The sequence below is a fragment of the Euleptes europaea genome, chromosome 10 (assembly GCF_029931775.1).
Source record: "Euleptes europaea isolate rEulEur1 chromosome 10, rEulEur1.hap1, whole genome shotgun sequence".
Taxonomy (NCBI): Eukaryota; Metazoa; Chordata; class Lepidosauria; order Squamata; family Sphaerodactylidae; genus Euleptes; species Euleptes europaea.
In genome coordinates, this window is record NC_079321.1 from 40,247,138 (window position 1) to 40,266,161 (window position 19,024).

The window sequence follows — 19,024 nt, forward strand, 5'->3', positions numbered from 1 at the left end:
CCCCTCATGATGTCTCCAGGACCCACTATCCACCAAAGGTTTCGCTCCTGGCTGCTGCAGTGGAGGATGCCAGGAGCTGCTCTGGACTCAGGGCTGCTCCATTTCCACTGCCGCAGCAGCCACTCCAAGAGCCACTCCCGGTGTCCGTTGCTGCCGCAGTCAAGCCTGGAGCCACTCTTGGTGTCCACCACTGATGTGATCAACCCTGGAGTGGTACCCTTTGATGGCTGCAGCCAGTTCAAAAAGAACATTTTCAGAGCATGCACAGACAATGCTGTTTGTTTCTCTGTTTTTTAAATGGAGGGAATTTAAGCTCCTGGTATTTTTTTTACATTTTCAGATTTTTCTGTAAACCTGGGGAGTACCCCAAATTTGCAGAACAATCTGTTTAGTGTTGGCATGGGCCCAATCAGCGGATTTAGGTATCCATAGATGGTAGTGTCGCCTGTCACTATTAGATACATAGATGATGGTGTTATGCTTCCTAATGCAATGTTTGTGCCACTGTAAACTCAAGCAAGCATCCATATCTCAACTTATTTGACTTTTCCTGATTTTTTTCTCTTTTTATGCCCACTTAACATTCCTTCATTCATGACACAAAAGTAAACAGTTCTAGAAATAAGGAAAATTGCTAGTGTAAAATTAATGGTTGTATGTTATATCACATATTTTGAAATGTAAAAAGTTGCATTGAAATAAGGTATCACAGTAATTATTCAAAGCCTGGTGGAGAGTGAGAAAATTACATTAAAACTTCTCCCAAATGATTTAGGGATATTGTAGATCATGACACAGCATACCAGTTTTCATGGCATACAAGTAATACAACAGCAACAAAGAGAAGGAACAAGATTTATTACATAGTTTTTTTCCTTTTGTTTTTGCAAGCAAAACTGCTTTGATATAAAATGAGTCCAATGATACAGTGCTATCATCCACTCAAGCAAAAGAAAACCTCACTTTGACATCAATGCAGATTATACTGGCATTCTTATACAAGTGTAATAGGTGTTCTATCCAGATTGTGTCTGGCCTTTTTTAAAGCAATGGCACAGAAAATGCGGCAAGATATTGGAGTATTGTGGTGCTCTTTAAATAACTTTTTCGGTGAGTTCTCTGGAGAATGCTGTTTACTTAACTGCTCTGCGAACGGTGTCTTCTGTTTCTTAGAATCTCTGGCCACACCTTTTAGTGTCCATTCTGCTCAAAATACATAATTTTGCCTTTTGTCTTGTGTTTTAAGACCAACTTATGAGGTATCCTTTACTGTTACCCTAACGATGAAGCGACAGGCCTTCTTGACTTAGGACACAAAGACTTCACTGTACAGTCAGAAACTGCTTTTAGTGATCTCTCTAAACATTACTGCAAACCACCATTAGTTTACATTTATTAAAAAAAACTTTCCCTGCTCACATAGGATATGGTGTAAACAAAACAAAAGTTAGCAAAAATTATACACATAAAACAAGACAAATACACAAATAAGGCCATCCGCAAAATTAAAAATCCAAATCCTTGTAATATTTCACAATAATTTCTACAGAATATTTTACATCCTATAAACTTAAATATTTTTAATGCACAGGACAAAGAAAACCTTGACTGAGCCAATCACACTATCTCTTGGAGGACTTGTCTAATTTGTTGGCGGGCGACCGTCTTTGTGGAGTTGGGATTTTGGAAGGCTTGGCGGATCCAGACCGAGAAGAAGGTCGGGGGGTCGGCCTGCATGCCATGCGAACAGTCTCTGACACGTCTGAGCACACGGATTGGATTTCTGAAATGTCAAAGTCAGAGGCGTCACTGCCCCGGCGGCTGCTAGATTTGCTGCCAGCCTTGCTTCCTGCCCGGCTTCCTGGCCTGCTCGGAGTTTTTCTAGTTTCTGTAAGAGGAGAGAGAAAGTAGATCCATTGGAATTAAGAGACAGAAGAGGCAACAAAACAGGCTCCTCTCCACAGATGACTTCATCCTACATCCAACGAGCCATGCCAAGAGCTTCAAAGGGCTCCAGAGCCATTACGGAAAGCTGGTTGAGCGAAGGTTGCTCTGTTGTTATCGATGTCCTGTTGAGAATGCTCTGGAAATGCCTCATGAGGTACATGGAGAATTCTCTGATTCACATAAGAAAATGGGTATAGCCCCTGCCCCTGGGATCAGGGCAATTAAAGGGCTGGATGTGCTACAGATTTCAATACAATTTACTTCCCCTTAGAAGTCACAGCTGAAACTTTTCACACTTGTCCCTTCCGCTCCGGCATCAGGACAACCACATTAGACATGAAGTCAACATACAGTCAAGCTATGTGTCCAGGACTGAATTTACCTCTCTTGTTTCGGCTATGCAACACATGACCTCAGATCTTTACACTGGATTCCTGTCTGATCCAGTACAAGCTTCTCCTCCATTATTATGGCACCCCCCGGTCCTACCTAATATTCAAGTATATTGCTGCCAATGAACTTTGGAGGACTGAGATTAGTGGTGTTGTAGGAGCAAAAGTCTCTACTCCCTCAAATACCTCTGCCCCCTTTGTCCTTGGATAGTTCTTATGCCTTACAGGACACCTATGTAAAGTTACCCTTTTCCTTCAAAGTCAACAAGGAGGAGGAGGCGGCCACGGTGTATCACAGGCAGATAGCACACACTGTGCATTTTACCGAAGGGGTGACATTTCAACAAAGAGCCAAATAGAGGGCCTGAAACTCATATAATGAACATCAAATATAGTTACAAAGTAGCAAAGCAAGACAGATGCTCAATGATTTTATCTTTGTACACTATCTTGAAACCCTTATGGCTATGAAGGTAGTGTAATAATTTCAACAAAGAATCAAGAATTCAATGAAGGATCAAGAATTGAAATGTTCTAAAACTTCATGCATACAAAAGTTGTGTGGAAAAAGAAATCTTGGACCTAGTGCAACCATGCTAACAGCATCCCAGCTGCTTTCTATGGTGTCAGCCAACCTGATTGTGCTGGATAAGATTTTAATTCCACTCTGTGATCTTCTAGCTCTCTAACTCCAAGGACCTTGAGGCTCACCTGCAAAATGTGCTCTGACTCTTGTAGCTGCTGTTGAGATTAGACCACTGTCTTCTCCAGAATGGAAACCCTTCCCTGACAGATATCCTGGCAATCTAAGTTTACTCCCTTGTATTGGAGTTCCCTGTTAGACACAAAAATAGATGAATGAGAAAACTGTGTGAAGATCCATATCAAGTAGAACTGAATTCAGAATTCCATCCATACCATCTTCGTTGGAATATGCATGACGAAGAAAAGGCTATTCCGAAAAGTGACATGATTTGGAAAAGGAACCAAGGAGTAATAATATGTAGTAAAGTGATCACCATGGAGGATCCTATTTTGCACAAGCAAAACAGTGCTCACTGAACTTTCCAACCCCCATGCACGTGCCCCCTGAAATCATGGGGGGTGGGAGCTATGTGGATATCTACAGTGGGAGAAGGAAACTTCCCCAAACCACACACCCCTTTTTGGTGGCCAAAATGCCCTTTGCCAAAGGAAAACAAAATTAAGGTGCAGAACTTTTAAATTCATGCATATCAATGCTTATCAGAGCTTTGCATACATGGATTTTTGCTACCACTGTAATTTGTTAACTGGGTCAGTGTATAACTTTGGTTAAGAGTTCTGTGTCCTTGAGAGAATTTCACTGACACACGACTAGTTAGTCACACTAACTCACACATATTGACAAGTGTTTATTAATGTTTTGAAATATGCTCATTTTCACGGAGTTCAGATATTATAGGCCCACGGGCTGCCAGATACAAACCAAAGAAAGGGAAGCATTACTAGGCTACTGATGGGAAATGTCATGTTTCAAGGATTCTTTGGTCATGGCCTAAAAAGATTTTGAACTGTAGTGTTCTAAGCCGCCTTCTCTTAATGCATATATTTATTATCAAGGGGCAATGCACAGTATTTAAATTGCTCTGGCCGGCCAGCATCCGGTCGGGTGGGCGGCTACTGGTTTGAATGCCAGACACCAGCAGGCCAGGGCACAAGACTCTTTGGCCGCTCGCTCTCTTTCCCCGCCCAGCAGCTGACGGGTGGGGAAGAGAGCGAGCGGGGGAAGAGGTGGCTGTTGCCGCCAGCCCCGCCTGTCACGGGTGGGGCCGGCGGCAACAGCCACCTTCCGTGTATAAGACGTCCCCCCTAATTTTGGGGCTAAATTTTTAGAGAAAAGGTCGTCTTCTACACGGAAAAATACTGTAAGTTCCATACGGGAGAGCAATTAAATGAATGCCCAGTTTCTTCAATAAATGACTAGCTTTTCCAATATTTGTGAATCCCCCGCCTTCCAAATTATGACTCTTTATTGATTTGTCAATAATAGTATACCTTTCTCCACTCTAGTGTGGTATAATCAAGTCAGCTTTCTGCCTACATTTTGGTAACTGAGGAGCCAGAGAAAAAGCAACTGACATATTAGAAGTCAGCAATTCATATCCTACATTATATTTTAAGCCTTATGGATGTTTAATAATAATAATCTTACATGTGAAGCAAACATACTGTGGCAGAAAGAATGAAAACAGCTGTGTGTTTTGTCTCTTCAGTAAGCAAAGCAATAAAACATTCTGTAAATTTAGCGCTGTAATGAATCTGAGGGACAGTGTTAGAACTGGAAACCCTCTAAAGATGTACAATGGACAAACAAGCAAGAGTACCAGTAAGACATTCTTCCCTGCACTAGCCATTCATGTGCAATATACCCTAAAATAATATAGGATTATACAGACGTAGCAGGAAATGCTCGTTGATTCAATTCATCTTTTACTTAGGAGTTTTATTACTCAATCAAAGGAGAACCTTGCTATCTTTAATGTATTTTATGACTTTAACACAATTTACACACCTACAAATTTTGAAGACTGCCACCTACCCTGTCTTCAGTTGCAGTTTTTAAGATCATCCAAGAACTGATCTCAAACACAGTCTTTAAACTAGCTTTACATAACGTTTGTACCCTGATGGCATGAAGAGACACATGTACAGTGGTTTTCCTTATGCCTATGGGGCCTTTCTCCTTGGAAAACTACCAACGTTTGATCCTGAACATTTTTCAGATGCTGTGAGAGATGTTTTTATTTCAACTTGCTTTTAGAGGCTTAAGGAGGAATGGGATAGTTGCATTTTTCTCAATATATTGCATTTTGTGTGTCACTAGATATCTCATTTCTGGGTTTATTGAATTTTTATTTTACTGTTGTTCTCCATCCTCAGCCTTTAGGTGTAGGACCAATTGCAAGCAAACACACAAACCGTAGTCTGATACAGAGTTTTGTGTGTAGCCAACTGATGGCAACCCAGTAGGATTTTCAAGGCAAGAGACTACCAGAGGTGATTTGCCATTGCCTTCCTCTGCTTAGCAACCCTGGTATTCCTTGGTAGTCTCCCATCCAAATACTAACCAGGATTGACCCCGCTTAGCTTCTGAGATCTGAAGAGATCAAGCTAGCCTGGGCCAGGCGACACAGAGTTAAACATGCTTAATTGCTCAGATTACACAGTTTACAAACTCTGTATGGGATTATGATCTATTTACCAAATAAAGTCCAGTTGGTCATGAAAGTCAATGGGAAACAAGCAGGTAAAACAATAGTGGAATTATTTATGTTAGTGCAGGAATTTGAGAGCTCTTTTGTTTTGCAGAACTGTTTACCAGGTAGAATGGGAAGGTAGGAGAATCTCAGAGACTGAGTGAGAGAGAGATAAAGAGAGAGAGAACGAACACTAAATCATCTGGGTTATGTGAATCTGAGAATCCACAAGTATGGAACCAACTGAAATTGTGACTGTGGTTATTTATAGTTTTAAAGACATACTTGTCAAGTCTCTAGCAGAAATCAAACAACCATCACACATAAAAAGCACATTAAAGACTGATCAATTTACAGGGTTAAAAAAGAAAGAGGGAAAATAACATTGTTGAACAGAAGACTGAAAACAAATAATAGTGTATTAATATGCAAAGTGTATGGCACAGCTGAACAAGTGTAGTGACTGTTAGCTAATAGGATAGCTTTAGTGAAGGAAATTTTCGTTAGACTAGAATATCCATCCATTACTGTACCTCTGTGGATGACACTTGATATTCAGAGCACTCTGGTGGTTTACAAGGAGATGTCGTTTTGCTGTTTATCAACCATGGTTTACCATAGTTGCGTGTTAAATGATGGGGTGTCTGTATGGAACAATGGCAAATCACAAGGGTGAAGAACAGTTGATGGAACACAATGTCATGGAGTGGAATATTCAGATTATGGAGACCGAATCTCTCAGTCAAAGTCAAAAGCAAAAGACACCAAAACAAAAGCAGGAACAATGACAACAAGCATTCTACACAAAGGATGATGTATGTGGACTTTTAAAAATGCAAGTGATATAGGGTTAATGTTTTTTCTCCTTTAAAAAGTTTATTCAGGTTTCCAATTAGCTTACATGTTTTTTTCCAGGCTTGCATGACCGCTGCAATTGTGGGGGGGAAACAACGAAAAACTTTGTTAGCTTTCTTTGAAAAACAGAAGAAGCAAAAACTTCCCTACTGATTTTAAAATAACACTACAGCAAATGGTAGCAGTCTCATTTTAGTAACTAATGTAGTCAGTGCTGCAGTGCGCAAGACGTACCTTGGGTGTGCTAGTAGCAACAGACGGTGTTGGAGCTGTTTGGGCAGGTGGATTTGACACAGATGTGGATCTGTTGGGAGAAGCACCCCGTGAAGAAGGTCGTGACCTGCGCCCCCTTGGTCGGAAGGCAGCCATACTCTGGCTGGCTCCGTCGGCCAAAATGAACTTCTCACGTAGCTCCATGTTTGTCCTTCCTTTTGCTATAAGAAGAGACATCGAGGAGAATAATCATTTCTATATCTCCCCTTTCATGCTGTCAGCAATGCCAAGGCTCACACAAAGAGGCCAGACATATCAAACACATTAGTAAATAATGTATTTGGTAGAGACAGAAGAATTCATTTGTAGAATATGCGTAGTCTAATATTTTATGCCAGCAAAGATGAACCGCTGTCAACATAAATCAGCATGATAATGGAATGGCTCAACATGCTACTCAGTTTACCAGTGCACAGACACAACCTGAAGACCCATTTGACTAATGCTACTGCTCTACTCATACTCGCTCAGATGACTCAAATGCTGGCTATGATGAATAAATATTGAGAGAAAAGCACAAACCATATTAATTCTAAACTATAAAGTAATGCAGTTTGGCAGCATGCAATGACAAACAAAAACTCCCAAATGATAAAGAAGGAACTGGGCAGACACACATGGGTGAAGAGGCAAACATGAGAACCTTCCATAAGGACTAGATGCCTAAACAGGTTAGCGTTTTGGCTTTCTCTATGTTAACAGCAAATGCTTTTGAAACACTCTCTTCAAGTGTATCAAAGGAAATTTAGAGGCAAGCTTTCAAGCACCAGCCAGTGCAGCAAGTGTTAAGCTAAAAAAAAATGTGATACGTGACGCGTTCTGTTAAATATATATATTATATATATATAAAGCAAAGTGGGAAGGAAATGGAAAAGAACGTAAGAACAGGAGAGACAAAAGAGAGGGGTTTGCCAACCTATAGTAGGCTGAGTGGTAATTGAAGAGTTTGATTCCGAACGTAACATTTTACTCCCGTGATGATGAACTAGAAAAAATGACACAGGATATGGGTCATATTAAAGAAAACCGTTAGCAGGAGAAGAAATCAATTACAGCAGTTGCATATGCAAGAGATATAAAGCTGCAGGCCAAGAGACAGATCTTAAGTGGTAAGAAATTCTCACTAAGAACCAGAGTTCTCTCAAGCAGAAGAAGAACACTTTTTGGTCAAATCTTAGTTTTAGACAGCCCCAATGTCATCTGTGCCAAAAATGGCTTCCCTGCCAACACAAGGAAGAGATGGGAGTGGAAAATAAATATGCAATCTTATGATGCGTGAAATGAGTGCACGACATAGTATTTGAATATAATGGAATGTGGACAGTTATTAAGCCACCCCCCTCCAGTCAACAGTTACGTGTTTGCAGTTCACCTCTGACCTCAGCAGGTCCACAAGCAGAAACTACATATATATGTATATTATTTTCTGAGTCAGGCCAACAGAGGGATGCAATCTTGCCTCTCTCATTTGCAGAGAAGTTTTTTTTTCTTGCAAAAAGTTTGTTGACCTTTGGAAGAATGTTTGTATTGTTAAAGTAAATCCACATTTTTGGGAAATCAGATTTATATTCACTGATATTGAAAACCCTAGACACACTTTTTTAGTGAAAACTTCTTTTAAAAAACCAAAACTGTCCAAACTGGATAGAGGACGTATCCCAACTTTGAGCAAAACCAAAAATCTCATATTTGTATTCCCTGAAGTTGAGGTGCTCCACCCTGGCTACATTAAGCTGGGTGGCAATTTGATGGGATTTCAGCCTCATTTATTTATTTCCAACAAATGCTATCTCGGGGATCCCCTATGTGGTGGCTGTGGGCACTATGACACCCACCAACACCTTTTCTGGTGCCTGCCAAGTGTTTTTAGGAAGTGGGTGGGGCCAGGTAGGGCTGTTGCCCAGCAAGTCTTTTGACGGAGATTTGATTGATTTGATCTGCATTGTATTACGTACTTGAAGTTAAGCTGTGGCAATCATTTTGTGGCAGACCTTTTTTTTTTTTGCTGCATCCACCAGGCCATGACAGAATTTCAAGTGTGACTGCAGGCTCAAAAAGGTTGGGGACCCCTGTGCTATCTTATGTCAAACAACAAGCATGCCAAGTCCTGGTGTAGGCCTGGTATTAAGAGTCAATACAGCCAGGCACTGAGGCTCACTGCCACTGCAGAGGGCCCACATCCCATTTCCTAGTGGCAGAAATGTCTGGTGGAACAGGAGTTAGCAGAGTGCAGGAGAATCATGCACTGCTGTCCCCTCCAGGCACCTCCCCCAATAAGCCTGGAGGCCTCTGGGTCAATCTCCCAGAGGAAGGAACAGCAGTGGAGGGAATACATAAAACTATTCTTAGCTCTTAGATCCAAAGGCACTAAGGAAAAATTGGGGGGGGGGGGAAATGGAAACATGAGAAAACTGAACTCTGCACCTTCAGCATAATTGGACTTGGTGAGAGTGGTGGTGCTGAGAACCCGCAGTTAGGGAGGAAAGTGGCCACAAAATGGAGACAGGAGAAGAGGGAATATGATGGAGAGGCCATGGATACCCTTTGCTCAAGAGCTAATCAAAAGGTCATTCTGGCTCTGCCCTGGCATCAATGTGGGAAGAATTTACACATATCAATATATAAACAGTTGTTTATGTCAACTCTTTTGATACACCCGTATACTGAGAAGTTCCCTAACTTTTAAGCATGACTTCTCCTTTTCATGGCATGTTTGTTTTTAACCTGGGTGTAAGGACTTATATGACTACATCCAGACAGAGCCTGCTGCTAATCACAGAACAGGAGAAGAAAGGGTCATTAATTGGCTTTTTATTGAGTCAAAAAGGACCTCATTTCACTTGATTAGCTGTATGACTGCATCAGTCAATTATAATCAGAGTCAGATCTCTGAAAGCCACTGAAGTCCTGTTAGATTCTAGAGTGGAATACGAGATATGATGATGTAATTAGCTGCATTTTCAGTGCAGGCTATATAACTATCTCTTCAGCCTGCTTTTCATTTATTCCAGTACAACTGGAATGTAAAATGAAACTCAAATGAAACTCAAATATATAGAGACAGATTTCTCATTAGTTCAGTCCTCTTTTAACCCTACTTGTAATATCCACCTGTATCAGTAGGATCACAGTAGGATCCTTGGTTTTGCATTTAGGAGTATATATTTGATAAAATGGGGGAATGGATAAAACGGAATTAGCTTGATAAAAGGAAAATGTATAAACATATATGCCAAGAAATAGTCATAACAAATGTAACTTTCATTTCTAAACTTGCAGCTTCCCAGTTAGAATTCGTAGATGTGTTAAATACAGAGGAAAACACTTAGACAGGCAAATCACCTCTGTCACTACTTTGTTGTTCCATAAAATAAAGCAGCAAATCCCTTTTTTATTATTGTTATTCCACCTGAAATCAGCAAGCAGTAATACTTACCATTCCTCTTGAATGTTCTCACTCTCCACATGAGCTGAGACAAACTGAGAATCATATACAATACATACCAGGATGCAACACCCTCACCTGAAGTCAGTTGAGAGCTTCTCTAGTGCCCCTTCCCAGTCTGCCCTCCCCCACACTCAGTTTTCTCTCAGAGTCCATCCTTCCATTGTATGTGCTGTGACATCTCAATGCTTGTTGTCTCGTGTCGACGAGAACCCAAAAACTGAACCTGAAGAAATCCTCCCATTCACACTGAAAAGAGGGTTTCTTCAAGTCCCTTTAGTGCTGCCCGCTACAATGTGAGACCATGTGGAGATAAGTTGAGGTGGCTGACCAGGAAAAACCTCCTAAACATGTGGCTGAGCTGTTTTCTATTGACTACTGGGCCAGTCGCCAGTATTCAAGGGTCAGCAGAAACATATTCAGTCACTCCACATGCCTGAATTCGGTAACTCATGCACGTGCAATAAGTTACCAGATTGCCCAGCGCAGCATTTCATATTCTAAGACTACAGTATGCATGTGTGTAGCCAGTTTCAATGGATGAAACTGTTGAGGGGAAGCAGGGTAGCCAAAAAAGACTGAACGAAAAAAGAAGTAGCAGGGAAGTGTGGCAGTGGCAGCTTCAGGGACTCTCCCCATCACTGCCTCCCTTAAGCAGTTCACATACGCCACACTCAAAACCAAGTGCAGACCTAGCCCTGCCTGCCAGCCACTGGAGCAAACAAAATACTTTTATGATTACCTCAGTCGGATGATTCTGCCCTCTGGCTCTGCCCATGAAGCAGCATGCAGGCGGCAAATCTAAGATGCATCTTATATTTCCAATTCTCAGTTATCTCAATTTTTTTTGCATCTCATATGAAAATGAGACCCCCCTCCACACTACTTTCTTTTCATGATGTACAGAGAAAAGTAAGAGACAAAGAAACAGTTCCCTTCTGAAATTTGATCCTTAAAGTAAGTGACTGTTACACCTGGCCCCTTGGTAAGACCAACTTCTTCCAATTCCATGCCACTACATTTAATCAATACTTACTGCAAGCAATGCCAAGATTCAGCTGAGTTTTCCCTAGATTTGGTTTCGGAGCCTATGAGGTTGACTCTTGTAGTTAAGTGCCACTCTTGTAGTTAAGCGCCACCAAATCTGACCTAATCAGCTCAGAATCGTTTGCAGATGTAGGCCTGATTCCACTGAGTGCCTCTTCTTGTTTCACTGACAGCATGGCTACTTGTTATACTCAACATGTGGAAAGTAGTCTTACCACATGAGAGCTCCTTCTGTTGAAGATTCTGGAGACTCATCCAAGAGAGTTGGAAAGACAGACCAAACACAGAACCAACATACATGTTACTATTTTTAAAGAGTTGGGTCCAGGAGTTATTTTGTCAATTTTGATGCTCCATGTGCATAGGTACTCCACATGGAGCAGCAAAATTGGCAAAATAACTCCCCTCCCAGTGCAATTTTTGTGCAGGAAAATGGCTTGGGGAAGAAGCAGGAGCCCTTCTTCCTCTCCTCACAGAGCTATTCTGAGCCCATTTAGGCTCGTTCTTGCTCGCTCTTTTTTAAAGAAGCTATTATCCACAGCTGCTGTGTGGCTGCAGGGAACATGAGTTGGTCCTGGGGACCCAAAATCCAGCTCCTTAAATATCGTAACATGTAGTTTGCTCACACTTACACACCCAGGAAAGGAGAGGCTGCTAGCTATCTTCAACCCTCTATTTTTTAAAAATTCTCCTTATCCCTCTTTTTAGGGGCTGGCTTCCCCCAGAATTTGTGAGGGGAAGAAAAAAGAAAATGAAGACAAGAGATACGGGGAGATAAACAATTAATGAAGACAAAGAGACAACAGCTCATCGTCCCTTCTGAGTACGATTTCAACCCCTCCAGCAGCCCCTGCCTGTTCGTAGCAGAACCTTTAGAATTCTCAACCGACAGAGCTCTCTTGTGGTGATGGTAAGGTGAAACTAGGCTTCATGTTTCCTCTTGTATGCAGACTTTTAAATAATAAGAGAGATATATGTGTGTGTGCAGAACCCTGTAAATGAATCAATGTTTAATTAATCATCAGATTTATACACATTTCTTCCCGCATACACCCCCCCAACACCCCAATAAAATGTCACTTGTTAATAGTACACAGTAGCAGTGATATTGATTATTCATATCTAATCTTCTCACATACCTCTGCAAGGATCATTTTTCACTAGGAACTCATCCAATGCCATCCATCCACCTCCAACTCGAACCATGACAGTACTCCTCAGAATACGAACAAGACGGAGTTGCTGGGAGTCACCAAACTGTGCAGAAAAACAGGGGAACATGCTAAGGTTTTCCTGTGAGGTTCACAAGGGCAATGTCCGCTTCAAGCCAAGTGGGTTAAAATCAGCCACGCACAAGATGCTCCTTAATTATTAGTAGCACAATCAACAAAGATATTTTCATTATGTATATGGATCAAGGCCATTTTCAAGTTGAATGCAACTGCATTGATACGAAAAAAGGCAGCGATGAAATTAAGAGGGGGGGAGAAGGGAAGGAAGACTGCAAGCGTATGCCACTAGGTTGAATTTTATGCTGACTGTTGATTAGTTTTGAGATCTTTTCATTAGTAGGGTCATACATAAAATCACTGCATCAACAACTCTGGCACTGAAGCGTTCACATCAAGCTGTGTTGAAGAAACAATGTCAAGAAACTTACCCACTGAAATGTGAGTCAGAACTTATATATTTATGGAACCTGGCCTTTACAATTATTTTAATTGTCCTCCATGGCTCTGCTTCTCAGGACAGTCGCTGTGATAGGGAGTGGGTCATCCCCATCCCCGAAAGAGAGCAAGTGTGTGCCTGCCAGGCCATTTAAGCCCCCCATCCTGCCCCAGCTTCATACCTAGCACTCAGGTGAGCAGCAATCTCCCCATTCACGGAGCTGTCCACAAATTCTGCTCCTCCCCCCACACACACCTCAGTTGTGAGGTGGGATAGAGTGATATTCTTCAGGATAAAATGCCATAGGCTGCATAGTATCCCCAGCATGCAAGCTACCATATTTTTGATCCCCTTTATCCCCACATGGTTCTTGTTTTACTATATGCCAGTGTAATAAGTGTCTGTTGGATAGTGCTTCACTGAATATAACATGCACTCCAAACTACTACCACTTTCTGGCAACCAATACATACTACTCCGCACTGGTTTCATAACTCAATTTGGTATCAAAGTAAAAACTGTTGTTATCTGTACATGGAGCATACAGAACACGCACTGGGTGCCTCCAGTACACCTCTAAAAACACGCCAATCAAGTTGATTTGGAACAGCTTTTTTCCCAACTGATACAAAGCATGGAAAACCGGGGAGTCCTTTAATATGTTCCTTCTGATTAACTAATTATTCAAATGTGACAAAATGAAAAGAGCAAGAGTCTAGTAGCACCTTAAAGACTATCAAAATTTCTGGCAGGGTATAAGCTTTTGTGAATCACAGCTCACTTTTTCAGACACAGCTGAAGAAGTGAGCTGTGACTCACAAAAGCTCATACCCTGCCAGAAATTTTGTTAGTCTTTAAGGTGCTACTAGACTCTTGCTCTTTTCTACTACTACAGACAGACTCACACAGTTACCTATTGTGATCTATCAAAATGAAAACAGATGTGTTTTTTTGATTTTGGGAACTTTATGCAAAATTCACTGGTGAACCAAGAATTCAAACATGCAATATCCGTGACACTGAGGATTACTCTGTAGACTCATTCAAGTAGGCTAAACACTTTATTTTCATAAATACACACATAGGGTAAAGAGTGGCAAACAGAATGAGAGAAAAGCCACAATCGTGTTATATGTACATACTCTTCAACCCTATGTGAGCTGTAGAATGTGTCAAAAAAGCAATATTGAAGAGGCTCCAAGATTTCCAAGCTACTTATCAGTGGAGCACTTCTAAGCTCAGTGCAAAGTAATGTGCTGAATCAAATGCTAGGAATATCAGGTAGCAACCTGGAGATTCATGGCGTACCCTTATATTCCCTGCTGTGCTAGGAGATGAGGCAGCCACGGCTTCTCTTGCCAATTTCTTTCCCAATACCATCATTCACTCTCTTTCCCATCCGCTGTGCAACACACCTACAGACCTGCTTGTTTCAACAGGGCAGGGGCAGGACAGTGGGAAGAGAAGCCACAACTGCTGTTCATCTCTTGCTGCACTAAGAAATGAAGCAGTATAGCACAGATCTCATGGCTGCATTCTTTGAACCCTAATCAATACAGAGACCTTTCTCTTCCAATCTATCAGTCCATCCTATCCAAACGTTTACTGATTAGGTTCACTTGATGCTCATCTCTATAGAAAAGATCTCACAATTTCACAAAATGCTGATCGCAGAGATTAAGGAAGCTCAGACGGATGATATTTCCTGTCTAAAGATCTCCTGTCTAAAGGAGCAGAGGTTAAACTTCAGTAAAATGCAGAATTTAATCCTTTCACATAAATGATGCTTTGACAGTACTACTTGTCCAGTAAATCATTTCAAATCAATTAATACAATTGATCTCGTTTTTTTTAAAAAGCCCTCATTGAGATACTGCTTAAGCAAAGGGGGAAGGCATATTACTTTGGGGAACCAAATAACAGGAAAACACACGAAGACTGAATTAATTAATCCAGTATATTACTAATAAGCAAAAATGCAAATTTGAAATGCACACAACATAAATCCCTAAATAACGATAAAATGGCTTCATAACAAGGAGCCATCTTTTCCATTGAATGGTTTATGCTGCAGTGACTTGTTTGAGCAAAACCTCTGGGGGGGAAATGGTCCACCTTACTATGGTTACTCTGAATAGCTCTGGGAAGGATTTACTCCAGGACCTTTGGAAGGAAGACATGGGTACTTTGTGTTTAAAGTCACAACCCTGTTTTAATGCTGACCTGCATCTGGAAAGATCTATTCAACTACCTTTCATTATCCCGGTGCAGGAACTTATTAACCCTAAGGTAAGTCAGCGGAGATGATCCCTCTTCAGGCCTCCCTCTTTTGAATGGCTCCAAGCTTTAAGCTCTTCCCTCACCATTGCCAATACACACTACCAGAGAGCCAGTGATGGACTGGCAACTCCCGATCCTTTGGGTCAGGTGGACCCAAGAATGGTTCCCATCCCACTTCCCCAAGCACTGGTGGGCTGGTTTGCAAACACCTCTCCCCCTCCATTACAACACTGACTAGTGGTGCTCACTATCTCCTTCTCACTTTTCTTCTCAAATCCTGCATTAGAACAAATTGTTGTGATTGATAACAAGTATCTCAGAAACTCTTTGGTGTTATGAAATATAACCCCTAACCCATCCTGCTCAAGCATCACTCTGACCAAACCCTTCAGTAGTGAGAAGGTGAAAAACACCCCCATGTCCACTAGTGTATTTGGGACAGGGAACAAACAATTCCTGTTCAACTCTGTGGCACTCATTTAGTCCCAAATGGCATCTGTTAGAGGGAAAGAGGAATTAATCAGATTGCTCCAAGAGGTGGGGGGCAGACTACCATAAAAAGATACACACCTGCACCCTTGCCCCATCTGTTGGAATTCGCAAGGCCACCGGTCCCATGTGTAGTTTTTTACCATCCCCCCTCATGTGCCTGATTTCTCAGAGCTTGGAGCAAAGCCAGCTCTGCCCTCATGCAGAAGGAAAGGAAAACTGAGTTCTTTCACTAGTACCTACTACTGATGAAATGAAAGTCTAAAGAAATACAATTCACTACGTGGACTTGGTAAGTAAGACTACCCAGAATTATGCTCTCTGATAAAATGTCACCTGTTAATAGTACAGTTGAATTTTGGTGACAAATCATCATTCAAGTTACATCTAATGTGAAATGGGAACTACTGGAAAACTGATAACAATATGCTGTGGATAACCGTGGTACTGATAAAATAATTCAGATTTTGGTTCTAGGAAGGTCTCTCTTTCGGCTTTGCTAAGGCCTTTTTGCCCACAATGAAATTAGCTCCCTCAGTTCTACTACCAATCCCATTTTGTGCAATATGATAATGTTGCAAAGGTAGCAAATGATACTAAATACAAAAAGTAGGCAATGTGATGGTCGGGAACTGAGTTATTATTAAGAATATACAAAAAACTAACAGAGGGAACCTACGCATCTGGGATATTTTCTTTATGGTGCCTATTCATGCTAGGGGGGCTTTTATGGAAATGTAATCCCCCCCCCCAATTTCTAATTGATCCAAACTTTCCCCAAAGGCTTAAAAAGAGTAGGTTCTAGGTTATCTGGCAGCATGGATGCAGCATGGAAACACAAAGGTTACTGGTAGACAGACCCCATATGCCAATCTTAGCAAAAAAAATTTATAGGAATTATTTTGTGTAAGCCACAGGAAGAACATTGATGGCATTTACGAATTCTCACTATTATCTGGTTCCCGGTAAAGTAATCTCATTAATGAGGCAGCAACAGGCAAAAAAACAACAACAAAAGGCAACTCCCGAAACGAGAAAACCTGCTAAGCAGTTCTGGAGAGGCACCACGCTGAATAAGAATTAGCTCAAGGTGAAAGGAGGGGGAAGGACAGATTACTACAAGCTGAAATGACAATGTATTAACAGAGTACTTAGAAACTCCGTAACACATTCCACAGTTTTATACCTGATTTCCCAGGAAGAACTGATAAGAGATGGAAAATGGGAGAAAGACATAATTAGTTAAACTGGAAATCCTCTAACGTGACTCTAAAACATACACAGTCCAAATTACTAAAGAAAATATCTAGTTCAGAGATGTGCAAGCAAATCAGATGTCTGGAGTTATGAATGCTGAAGGAGCCGCGTATTAACAAACCATTGCTTGCTTTATTCCATAAACTTCTTAGGGTAGATTCTCATTGGAAATGATTTTAGTATGAACCAAAAGGCAATGAGGTATTTCCTCTGTAATGTGACATATTTTTCACTAAGCATTTTTTTTTTTTTTTTTTTGCTAGTTTTGTTTTTAAAGACACCTGGAACATTTCCTATCTAGATGAAGGGAAAGTATGCTCTAGTGGAAAAACACACAGGATGGTGATGATACGACGTATTTCGTTCAAATATTCTAAGAGCCTAATGGAGTCCCAACTGTTCATTCTGTTGAAGAAAAACATTATTCAAATGTTAACAAACGTCACCATAAATGGTCCCAAACCTGTCAACGGAACCCAGTGTGCACAGGCCCAGAAAATTGAGCTCCGTCATGAGGTTCTGAAAAGTTTCACTGAAAGCAAAGTTCTTTACAAAGGCAATGAGAGAAAAGCTTTCTCACCACTCAAATGGGATAATAAATAATATGGGTGTTTTTTCCCCTGTTGACTGATTTAAAAATGTATTAAGCTTGAAAAAACATGCCATTCCCAGATTTTGAGAAAACAGCCCAAATTCTTACTATCTGAGCTGGCATGCTCCATTATCTCTGCTCTTTTCAAAATACTTGGGATTACACAAGCAAGAAGATTAATGTGGTTTGTTGTTGTTGTTTTTTTACTTACTCTGTACTTGTTATCCCCAATCTGCTCCACCTGGAATCGCTTTGCGCATTTACATTTCGCTACCTGCCTCGTCACCTGTCAAAAGAAAATCAAAGCCAGGCTATTATTTTCTAAGGATTTTATGTAATTGATCATTGTGGAATCAAGTAGGAGAACATTAGGAATATTCAGTCAGCAGGTGTTAGCAGTGGTAAGGGGAGGGGGGAGAAACGCACCTCATCTTCAATTTTATCTGCATCTGTCAGAGGTTTGTATGCATCCTTGTTGGGATGAAGTGCTGCTACAAATTCATAATAGTCAATATAGCCATCGCCATCTCTGTCAAAGATATCAGCTACTGCGCTCATTTCCAATCGGCTGGTAGGAAACTCTGCAGACCAAAAGAACAGCTTGCATGAAATTGATCAGGAATTGCAGAGGATCGATTTGATAACCCTCTAGGAGTTAGGTGAAGATGTATGCTTTTTTTAATTTCTCAAGGTTTTTTTGAAACCCCTATGTAGAGGTTTTAGCTGTCGTTCTTCTTAAATGTTGTTCTAAATTGATGTTTCTTGTATCTTGTAGTCACCACTATTTTTATGATTATAACAGTTAATGTTTTATTATTATTTCATGTGTTGTTAGCCTCTTCATTTTTATGGAGAGGCGGGCACACAAATATTTTAGGTAAGTAACTTTAGAAGTATACTGAAACTCCGTTGGAGAATTATATTAAACTCTTCCTTGAAAACTTACTTGAAGAAAGAATCCCATCAATAAATTCCTGCCTTGTTATCTTTCCATCTTGATCTTTGTCTATCCTCCTAAAGAAGTCCATCACTCGAGATTTCTTATGGTTCATCCACCTCATGTATTTTTTCCGCCAAATATCAAAATCAAAGTTGGCAAATTCCTTCAGCTAAAAGAGAAAGAAATGGTCCAAAGGTAGTATTGTCCTGTGATGTCATATGACCACAAAGCTAAAAGGAAAGGACTTCTACAAACTGTGTTTTGCAAAGAAGTCAGGATCAGGAAAGCACCGCCCCACCCTCACAAAAATGTCCCATTCCTTTGTCACTCTTAAACATAATTTATCATTATATCTGCCCTGACACGACCAATGGTTAATGCTAACATGATTTGAAACCAGGGTTTGTAAACAGTCATTAAGTCAGAACCTGGTTAGTATCAACTACAGGTAGTGTGATTTCACAAGTAACACTAACCCATGGTTAATGCCGACAAGAGAAGAAAGTGAGTCTGCTTTAGAAATAGAAGGGAGGAGTAAATAATCCCAGTGTTGGGTCCTGTTTTGCAAACCAAGGCTTGTTTTTCTATGCCAGATCTATG

The 19,024-nt window shown here is 40.9% G+C and overlaps 1 protein-coding gene across 1 annotated transcript in view; it reads right to left on the reverse strand.

Annotated features, from left to right (window-relative positions):
• Positions 1-1,189: 1,189 nt before the first annotated feature.
• Positions 1,190-19,024, reverse strand: part of DST (dystonin) — a 389,172-nt gene continuing 371,337 nt past the window's right edge. The window contains exons 89-97 of the mRNA XM_056856095.1: positions 18,431-18,593; positions 17,911-18,065; positions 17,696-17,770; positions 16,822-16,839; positions 12,338-12,455; positions 6,668-6,867; positions 6,112-6,222; positions 3,051-3,174; positions 1,190-1,888 (exon numbers count right to left, since the gene is read on the reverse strand). Of these exons, the coding sequence (XP_056712073.1) occupies positions 1,623-1,888; positions 3,051-3,174; positions 6,112-6,222; positions 6,668-6,867; positions 12,338-12,455; positions 16,822-16,839; positions 17,696-17,770; positions 17,911-18,065; positions 18,431-18,593 (1,230 nt within the window). The 3' untranslated portion in view covers positions 1,190-1,622. The remainder of the gene's footprint in view (positions 1,889-3,050; positions 3,175-6,111; positions 6,223-6,667; positions 6,868-12,337; positions 12,456-16,821; positions 16,840-17,695; positions 17,771-17,910; positions 18,066-18,430; positions 18,594-19,024) is intronic.